Consider the following 10,170-nt stretch of genomic DNA (forward strand, 5'->3'; position numbering starts at 1 on the left):
TTTTTTTTTTTTTTTTTTTTTTTTTTTTTTTTTTTTTTTTTTTTTTTTTTTTTGTCAACCGTTATATGATGATCTGATAATATAAGAATAAGGATTTATTGAAAGTTTGCATGAGTCGAATGATATAATTTTTAAGATATTATTTGAGTAGATTATTATGGATACTAATATGATGGAATCTACAATACAGTAGTTACTAACACTGCTAAATGTGGAATGTTAAAACTGCTTTTGTAACGTTACTAGAATACTAGTTATCTTAACCATGAGGTGGTGGGTTAGTGGTTCTAGCCTTGGTGGAAGAGTCGCCCTATTGGTCTAGGCGAGGGATCAATTCTCCCCAAGCGCAAGAATTGCTCAGCTTTATCCCTTTGGCCACATAGGTATGGGTCTATTGCTTACGGCCCATTTGCATAACCGGAAGGATCCTATCCGTGAGATACCCTTCCCCCAGAGAGATTAGTTTCAGACCCCTCCATAGGTCTGGAGATTTACTCTAGTTAACAAAAAAAAAAATATATATATATATACTAGCTATCTTAGTCTTACGAGTACTGTATATGTGTACGGTATTTACAGTTTAATTAGATATCGCATGATTTTTTTTGATATATGAATAAATGTTATTTTCAAAATGAGGTATTTTTTTCATTTTATTAGATAAATGGTGGTTTAATATGTTAAATACTAAATATTTCTGAAAATGGAAATATATATAGAGGTATAGGCACGATCATAATTTTGATGGTAGGGGTGCTGTAGGTTTTTATTTTCTTTTCAATTTAGAGTTACAGAAGAGAGAAGTGAAGTTTTAAATAATAACTTTACTGAGAGTGAAATAAATAGTGATCAGACATCTATCTATCTTCCAGAAAATTGACTTACGTAATTTATTTCTTTTGTTTCTTTGAAGTGACTCAAATCCGTAAAAGTAAAAGGTCGTACACACACGAATACATAGGTGATTGTATTATGTATTTGGATTTTTTTTTCATTTATAAAAGGAATAATAACTTCTTTCAACAACATGTTATGGGTATCTACGGATATGTATTTATGTGTACCACTGTACCTAGTGAACATACAGATCTAAAGAAAAATGTACTATATACCTTACAAGTTGTATATGTCAATCAAGTTGTGATTGTTGACAACAAAAGATCAAGTTGTGATTCCCCCACACATTGGTTGAAACTCTTCAAAAGCTGTATATAGGACAAGTGATCTATACAAAATGGTAACAGAAGTGTTAGACTTACAAAAAAATATAATAAGTCCCAAATGTCATGAATTTGTACATATTTTTGTTTGTATTAATACATATTGCAATTGTTAAGATCCATTTTGAAAAAAAAAAAAGATTGATACTAGAAGAACTGTAACATCAAAATTTACAAGATCCGTTTAGTTTAGTTAAATGCACAACAACAATACGGTGAGAAATCAGAATAAGAATTCAACATAAGAAATCAGAATAGACAATCAGTCATGTCGGAATAAAAAAATAAAAAAAAAGTTTAAAAAATGAGCACAAAGTTATTATAGCATCATTCTGACATATGCTGTTATTAAGACATAAATAGCAAAAAGCAAACAAATATAAATAACATACAGACAAGAAGAGAAATTATTATAACCAGAATTAGGGCAAATGCTAATTTTTAAAACAGATAATATTGTCCCTTGAGTAAATTTATTTGTTCCCATAGTCAAAAAGAAAATCCCGAAACCTAGTAGTTCAAATTACATTACGAAGAGCAATGTAGCCAATACTATAAAGTATCAAATATGTATCTAATATGGGATTTTAAAAAAAACAGCTAAGCATATATAAAAGAGACAAACAATGTATAAAGAGTCTTTTTTTTATCTTTCCTTTCACCTTTTTCTCGAAAAAAACCACCGGAATCATTTTGTGAATTTAGCGATCAATTTGTCGACGTGGATGATGATATCATCAATGCGAGGTCGAACAGCAGCCTGTGGTTGCAGCATCCAAGTTACGAACTGGTGAAGAGCTTCAGGGTAAGAAGCCTTTGGTCCAGTGTTTGGCCATTTGATCTGAGCGTTCACAATTGCGAGCTGAAGACTTCCACCTGATTCTCCAAGTGCATATTCGAATGGAGACACACCGTACCTGCAAATAAAAGACCTTGAGTTAAGTTTAAGTATATCAAATTGTTTAATCTTACAAGGAAACCAATCATTATTGTATTACATTATTGCGTATAATGTGCAGCCTAGTGACCAGATATCTGTTCTCTCATCGATATCTGCATGGCTTGGGCAATCCCAGAGCTCGGGAGCACGAAACGGTGCTGAACAATGCTCAGATGTCCATTCCTGCAACATAATTTCATGATCAATAGGGTGGTGAGATCTCAAAGGCTTTGTGAGTTGTGATAGTATAAAATAAGGGATGGATATAGAACCTGTAACTGCAAGGCCTCTTGACGGGAGCGGATTTGCTTCCGTGATGGGCGAGCACTTCCAAAGTCCATCAATATTGCAAGAGGAGGCTGTCCTTTTCTACGCGTTAAAAGCACGTTTCCAGGTTTGACATCGTTGTGAGCATATGGTGGCTCCAGCGAGTGCATGTGTTTGAGTCCATCACAAAGCTGTGGAACATAAAAATACTTGCAATTCATGACTAATCACACAATAACTCACATGCTTCTCAGTAAACTAAACATAATAGTTAGCATCAAAAGAAGAGAGAGTTGCAGAAAACATCATTTAAAAGCAGAAATGAAAGATGGATTTACAAAGAGAGTTTGTTACCTGACGGAATATGTGCAACACATCTGTTGTTGAGAATGTTTCCTTTTTAGCCTTCATCGATGTGAAATTATCCAGCAAGGTCCCATCCAAGTGAACAGGAAATAGCAAGAAGGCCTCATGTTTCCAAGCTCCCTCTTGGCCGTCCTAACCAACCAAAAGCAACACACTTTTTGAATTGAGCTTTACATGAGAAAAAATAGAAAGACAAATAGCAAAATGCTCAAAACGCATTAATCCAATGAAAGTTCAGCCTAGAGTTTACCTACCTTAACAGAAATAATGGCATGATCAAGGAGTGGAAGCAAATTAGGGTGATTGAACAACGATGAAACACGGATCTCCTCCCTCACCAATTCCAATTGCTCCTTGTTCTGAATCAAAACTTTCTTGATTGCATAAGTTCCATCAGCTACAAGGAAATCACATGTAAACAAAAAAAACACTCAAGGTAAGTTAAGGTACAAACATGAAAAAGGTTAAAGAACCAAGCCAGCTCAACAAGTCAAGTTCCAGTGCCAATGAACAAATGTCAAATCAAGCTCAAGAATACCATAACTACAGATGCAGAGTGGATCAAAAATTGGTTGATTCAAAGTCAAACTATAAAAACAGAGTGAATCAAACTATGTTTTTCCTGTGAACAACTCTATTCCTCTCCAATGTCGATGAACAATAGAATGATTTTACCAAAATTTCAGATGAAGCACGGATTAAACAACTAAGCAAGATGTAGAGTCAAATTACATGGAACAGGATTCACAGATTCTGAGCTAAAAACAAACGTACGATTCCTACATTGTAATAGTTTGATTCCTGAAATAATCTCTCATAGTCCATGCTGATCTACAATTTCCAGTATCCGATCTCAAAAACCATAAGCAGATGGCAAAACGAAAACGAAAGCAAATCTAATCAGAAACGGCAGTTCCGAATTCAATCGAGATAACGCAGATCAAGGATTATCGATAATCAGCAATCACGACCGACAAAAACTATAGATAGAGAGATTATCGAAACACTAACTAACCGGAGAGATGAGCCGGATCCTTGACTTTCTTGGCGAGACCACCAGCGGATGCGGCGGAGGGAGCGTCGGCGACAATCTCCTTGACCAGAAAGACGAAAGCGAAACCTCCTTCGCCGAGCTGCCTCACGACCCTGAACCGATTCTCATTGATCCATACATCGGCTCCGCCGTTGACGGCGTCGTAAAGCGCGTTCAATCCCGAAAACGAACAGCCCATACTCACGGATCACTACGGAGTGTGTGTCTCTCTCTCTCTCTTTTTCTTAACGAATAGGGATCGATGAAACCTCTCGATCTTCAGAATTCACGGATCCTTTCAGATTCGCATTATTCGAGATCTCAAAATTTCCCAAGTCTCTCTCTTATTCGAGATTTGGAGTTGAAGCATTCATGTCAGCTATACGATACTACAGGAGGCACACAATTCCGTGTTTTTTTCACTAATTAATTAATTATTTTAACTTTAATTTCCGTTTAGCTTAATTGGTCAGGTATTAAACCATAACGCTAACGCAATAATTGTTTTAATTCAATTTAACCAGTAAAAGTCGTACCAAACAAACCAATCAGTTTATAATTAATCTGCAATTAAAGTCATCATGTAATATGGTTGAAATCATTTGTTAACAGTGTAACAATTAACAAGTCAACAATAACAACATAGGTTTGATTTATATATATCCTCACTATCCAGCAACAAAAAAGTAGTGATTTGAAAACCAGTAATATTTTTGAACATTTGATAGTACAAATACAACAAATAAATACATTATTTCAGCTTTTATCATCGAGAGCTTGCATAAGTAACAACAAAACAAAAATCTAATTGTTATGCCATTATGCAACCATTGTTTGATCGGTACAGGCTGGTTTGATAGCCTAAACCGATCAGAATAACGATACCATAAATAAGTACACAGGATCCAATAAAACGTCTCGAACAGTCGAACGGCTCTCGTTCGCCCTCACGAATCAAATCTGTATTAAAATGGAGAAAAATCAACGGCCAGGATTTAATATCAATCCCGCAACGGAGCGTGGCCGTTCTCGGCGACGGAACTAGGCTCCACCGGCTGCTGCTGCGTTATGCAGTGTATGTTTCCTCCAGCTAGAACGATCTCTCTTGCATTCTCGATTCCCACAACCTTCAAAACAAAAACCCACAAGAAGAAAAATGAAAATATCAAAATCTCTTCTTTCTTGTTTTTTTTTTGGTTTGGATTTATAAAAGAAACCAGAGCTGATGGATAGTTTACATACCGAGTGATGAGGAAATGTCTCAGAGAGAACACGAATAGCTTCTTCATCGCGTTTTGGATCGCCGAATTTCGGAACGATGATTCCTCCATTGACAATGTAGAAATTCACATACGATGCTGCGAGTCTTGTGCCTGCAATCCTTGGTACAGCTTCACCTTCCTGCAACATTACCAACTCGATTTCAAAAACCAGCTCCAAGTTTTGACTTTTGAGTTTGTGTCTTTTTAGTTAGAATCTGTTACCTGAGTGATTCCAGACGCTTCTTCTTCGGTCATATAGAGCGGTCCCGGGATATGAAGTTTGATGACTTCAATCTTCCTTCCACGAGCATCAACGGACTTTGAGAAAACCGAAAGAGCTTCCACTGACCTTTCGTATTGAGGATCAGTTTCATCATCTGTCCATGACAATAACACGACTCCCGGTTTGGCAAAGCAACACATGTTATCAATGTGACCGTTTGTGTCCTCATCACCTGAAAATATTGTCAAAATTCGCATAAGATCAACACTTATTTCTATCGAATTAGTAGTATGGAGCAATGGTGATTCTAATCGATATCGTAAAGTGTGAGTACCGTAAAGACCACGAGGAATCCAGATAAATGATTTGACTCCGAGATATTTCTTGAGTTCTTCCTCTATTTGCTCTTTACACATGTGAGGGTTTCGGTTTTCGTGCAGGAGACACTCTTCTGTGACAAGGCAGGTTCCTGAAATAACGTTGTTGACACATGAGGTGGAATTACTTGGATAGTATATTCTCAAGTTATTGAGTTTTGAAGTTGCTAAGAAATGTTTGCAAACCTTCCCCGTCGACATGGATGCTGCCTCCTTCAAGAATCATCGGATGTTGAAACCTTGGAATACGTTCCACAGCTAGAATCTAATGGATAGAACAAGAATCGACCAAATCAATATTTGAAACATGCTACTGAGAGTAATATGGAACCAATAATGAGCTGAGTTGGTTTGTCTCCTCGATATATACCTTTTTTGAAACTAGAAGGTCATGACTCCAATCATTGTAACAACCATCACAAGCTCCTGCATTGGAAAGTGAGTCAAACAGTAACTACATATAACAGAGAGTTAAAAAAAAGGTTGACAAATGCTTACCTCCCCAAGCATTGAAATTCCAGTCGATTCCAGCAATGTTTCTGTTTAGAGAACTAAACTTTGATGGTCTCTTCCGCACAATGAACTGTAAAAAACAGAGTGGTGACAACAGATATGAGAAAGCTATGTAAGATGGAACAAGAGGAAGATGCAAAAGAACTCGACTCACAGTTGGTCCAGAGTCACGGAACCAAGAATCATTCATGCTCATCTCAACAACTCTTATATCCTCTGGTAGCTGTTTCCTTGCATTTTCCCACTAATACCAAACAAAACCACGGTAGGAAAAAAAAAAGAGAGACTAATTTAATTGGTATACGTATAAACTCAAAGATGATTTCTTATTGCAGGTATGATTCTACACAAACCTGAGCTGGGCTTGCACAGACTGTGACAGGCTCGAACTTTGAGATGGCCTTAGCAATATCTGCAAACACTCGCTGTGCGGGTAAAGCACTGTGCCGCCAGTTATCTTGCCGTTCCTGCAGCCATTTTATGTTAGAACAAGAATCACAGATCCAAAATCAACTTTAAAAAATGGCTTTGTTTTAAGTCCATAACTGAGGTTAGAATGAATACAGTTTGATTCATGTAAACAGTGATGAAACAAAATCTAAAACATATTCATATTGTCAGGTATCTTCATGTAATATATACAAAGATAGAAGAACGGCAAACAAAAACTGGATAAAAACTCTACTAAGAAAATGCTTTAGATTCTGGTTATAATGAAACAGTATAACACACAAAGTGCCTGTAAATAGTTTTCACTGTAACAGATCTCATCTCAAATCGTACCTAATATACGGAGTACTAAAAAAACGGAGTTTAGAAGCTAAAGCCTCCAGAATAATCAAAAGTGATATCGGAAACTCTAAAACGAACCCAGAAACAGAGTAATCATCAAAACAAAACGGAAGACAGTAGCAAATCGAACATAGATAAATTATAAGCAGGATCAAGCAAAAAAACAAAGAGATAAAGATCGAAATCGAAGGTTGCATGCAACAGCGAGATTCAGTTCACGAGAATCGCCGTCGATTATTACTTTTCTTCCAATCAGGGAAGGGACTAAACATGGAAAAAAGGAGAGAGAGGGAGAGATTTACAGGCCAGCCGATCCAAGTTTGAGCATGAGGTTCCCATTCCGCCGGCATGTAAAAGCCATGTTCCGCCGGTGATTCCTCCACCATTTTTTTACGATGTTGTTTTCGTGAGGAGGAAGGAGAACTGAGTCTGAGAGAGAGAGAGAGACCTTTACTGATATGATTTAGCTTTGCTTTGCTTTGATTCTTTCCTTTTACTATTCTGACCCCAAAAAGAAAAGATTCCGTGTCAATATTTACACAGGAGACCCGCGTAAACATTTTTCTTACAGTTGGACCCCATCATTTATTGACTATTCGACAAGCAACTTATTATTCTTACTTGTACTGTTCCAGACCCCTACCCATCATCCTCTAGTGGTGAGAGCGGAATCAGAATCGGAATCTTAGTGGCCCTTATCAGGACAAAAGTAGTAGTTTTGTTTCCTTTTGACAATTCAACCATCAAAATTTAGTAGTATTATAATTAAAAAGCACTCTTTTTAAAAACCTTTTCTAAGGATCGATGGTTGGTTCCAACAAATTATATTTTTCAAAAGATATAGCAATGATGAAAACAGAAGAAGCCAATATTGTGTCAAAACAAACAAATTAGCTTGTAGGTTGCAATATTGGACTAGAGCGATCTCACGTATCTATCTATAGCGATTTATCATATGGTCAGATTGTTGATGTACACTCAAAAACAAAACTATGGATAAACCCTAGATAAGCTTTTGGAAAAAGCCCTATTCAACAAATAACAACATTTCAGAAAATGTTAGGTCCAACCAATAATAAAGTTTAAACAGTACATATTGGAGGAACATTTTCTATAATTTAAACATGTTACATATTTGAACCCTACCTATTGATTGTTTTCGTACGCTATGTCCAAAATATCTCTTCTGTTTTTGTTTTTTTTTTGATAAATAATACTACCAATCTCACAGTTTTCTTTAGGATGTAAAACTTACTTGTGACATAAAATCGGATTGGAGATTTTAGTTCATAAAGTTGATGGAGATCGCTAATTGAAATTCAGTGCAAGTTTCCTGTCCAAAGTCAAACGCCTCTTAATAAAATCTTGTGAAAATAATAGTCTCTACATCTAAATCAGTGGGGACAAAATTGGTTACTGGTTGAAATATAACTAATCAACTGTGAGATAGGACAGCATTTGATAAACGCCAAAACAAAAAAAAGCCCACTAGTCAAGTCGAAACAAAGGAGTTATGATTCTAAATTTTACAATACTAGTAACTTCGAATTGTCCACAAAATTGAACAAGAGCAAAAATAAATATCATGATATTTCATTTAACCACCACGGCAACAACAAAAACACACATGTTAAAGTGTGTGTCTTTCCGATTCTAGTTTTCCTAATCAGATTACAGAAGATGCAAGCTCCTTAATATCTTCAGACACTTGTTCGTAGTCTGTCTTTAACTTTTCAAGATCGTCTACAGCTAACTCTCCTTTTGCCGGTTTAAGCATGACCAATACACAACACGTTGGCCGTTTTGTTGCTCCAGCTTGCGCAAGATCCTGTATTACATTAAAAAAAGAATATGTTAACACCCACACTAACAGGCAGACAACAAGATTAAATAGAAAAGGAAGAAACTTGGCTTACTTCTTTGGATGGAACGTATACATAAGGAATACCAGACTCTTCGCATAAGATTGGAAGATGTGTAATCACATCAATAGGTGATATGTTTCCAGCTATAACACATAACCTGCGCAAAAGCAAAAGCAAATCTCATATAAGCAGATGCAACATGCAGAAACATAAACAAAAATCATAGTTTACACTACATGTATGTATGAAGCAACAAGAAAATGTGGGTTGAAATCAGGCCCTAAAATCAATGAACCAAATAAGGAACTCAGAGAGGGCACAGACATTTCAAATCCATGTTTCAGTTTCCGTGCACAGTACCATGCTACATTCATTCTGTTTAATCCAGAGCATCGGCTTAATTGTACACGGATCAAAAAAAAAGACATAATCACAAACAAAAAAACATAGAATGTAGATCTAAACCAGGCCGTCTAATCAGAGAAATCAGAGAAATCAGAGATGGCAGACATGTCGATCTAGCTCAGTTTCCGTGCACATTACCATGCTACATTCATTACTTTTAATCCAGAGCATCGGCTTATTTGTACACGGCTTTCAATATCAACCAAGTTTATAAATAGCTAATTCCCACTAGTAAAGTACCAAAGACAGAACAACACAACAACAGATCAAAAGAATGTGGATCTAAACCAGGCCGTCTAATCAGGGAAAATCAGAGATGGCAGACATGTCGATCCATAGTTCAGTTTCCGTGTACAGTACCATGCTAATGTCATTACTTATATAATCCAGAGCATCGGCTTAATTGTAAGCAGCTAACACAAACATAACACAACCATGATAATAATAAAGAGATAAAGATGACGACTAACCCTTTCTGGCCACGTCTGATGCTCTTAACCACTTCTTTAACTCCTCTCTTCAAACATTTCTTTCCAGCAGCTGACAATAATTACACAAACCATGAGCTACTAATCAATACAAAAGATAAAAGTGAGGAAGGGAGCTCGGAACTAAGATTGGTACCTTTTTGAATGAGTTTGAAGGTTCTCTTCTGCAGTTTTTTGCCGGCGAGAGGTTTAGCGATAGGAGCAAGGGTAATAGCGTACTTCTTCTTCTCTTTTTGAATCGACTTCTCTGCTTCGGTATCGCTTCCCATAGTTTAGCTTTAGCTTAACTTAGCTCCCGGGGGAAAAAACAAATATGGCGGAAGAGAGTGGCGGAAATAATTAGGGTTTATATGAAGGTTGTTACATGACTATGTGATCTTTAGGGTTTTATAGAAGTACTTGAGCTGATAAAACCCTAA

The 10,170-nt window shown here is 36.5% G+C and overlaps 3 protein-coding genes across 3 annotated transcripts; all 3 read right to left on the reverse strand.

Annotated features, from left to right (window-relative positions):
* On the reverse strand, positions 1,643–4,259 carry LOC104769021 (probable serine/threonine-protein kinase DDB_G0291350). The gene is made up of 6 exons (XM_010493138.1): positions 3,809–4,259; positions 3,048–3,190; positions 2,782–2,925; positions 2,433–2,618; positions 2,219–2,343; positions 1,643–2,137 (listed from the first exon to the last, which is right to left on the reverse strand). Exons 1-6 carry the CDS (start codon positions 4,023–4,025, stop codon positions 1,909–1,911), a joined length of 1,044 nt encoding a protein of 347 aa, XP_010491440.1. The 5' UTR covers positions 4,026–4,259; the 3' UTR covers positions 1,643–1,908.
* Positions 4,514–7,509, reverse strand: LOC104769022 (agmatine deiminase). The gene is made up of 10 exons (XM_010493139.2): positions 7,296–7,509; positions 6,555–6,668; positions 6,356–6,445; positions 6,187–6,271; positions 6,059–6,114; positions 5,875–5,953; positions 5,646–5,780; positions 5,311–5,543; positions 5,069–5,227; positions 4,514–4,953 (listed from the first exon to the last, which is right to left on the reverse strand). The coding sequence occupies exons 1-10, from the start codon at positions 7,377–7,379 to the stop codon at positions 4,828–4,830; spliced, it is 1,161 nt and encodes a 386-aa protein (XP_010491441.1). The 5' UTR covers positions 7,380–7,509; the 3' UTR covers positions 4,514–4,827.
* LOC104769023 (H/ACA ribonucleoprotein complex subunit 2-like protein) lies at positions 8,457–10,121 on the reverse strand. Its single transcript, XM_010493140.2, has 4 exons — positions 9,888–10,121; positions 9,734–9,803; positions 8,910–9,015; positions 8,457–8,821 (listed from the first exon to the last, which is right to left on the reverse strand). Exons 1-4 carry the CDS (start codon positions 10,018–10,020, stop codon positions 8,660–8,662), a joined length of 471 nt encoding a protein of 156 aa, XP_010491442.1. The 5' UTR covers positions 10,021–10,121; the 3' UTR covers positions 8,457–8,659.

This window comes from Camelina sativa, chromosome 20 (genome assembly GCF_000633955.1).
Source record: "Camelina sativa cultivar DH55 chromosome 20, Cs, whole genome shotgun sequence".
NCBI classification, from domain to species: Eukaryota; Viridiplantae; Streptophyta; class Magnoliopsida; order Brassicales; family Brassicaceae; genus Camelina; species Camelina sativa.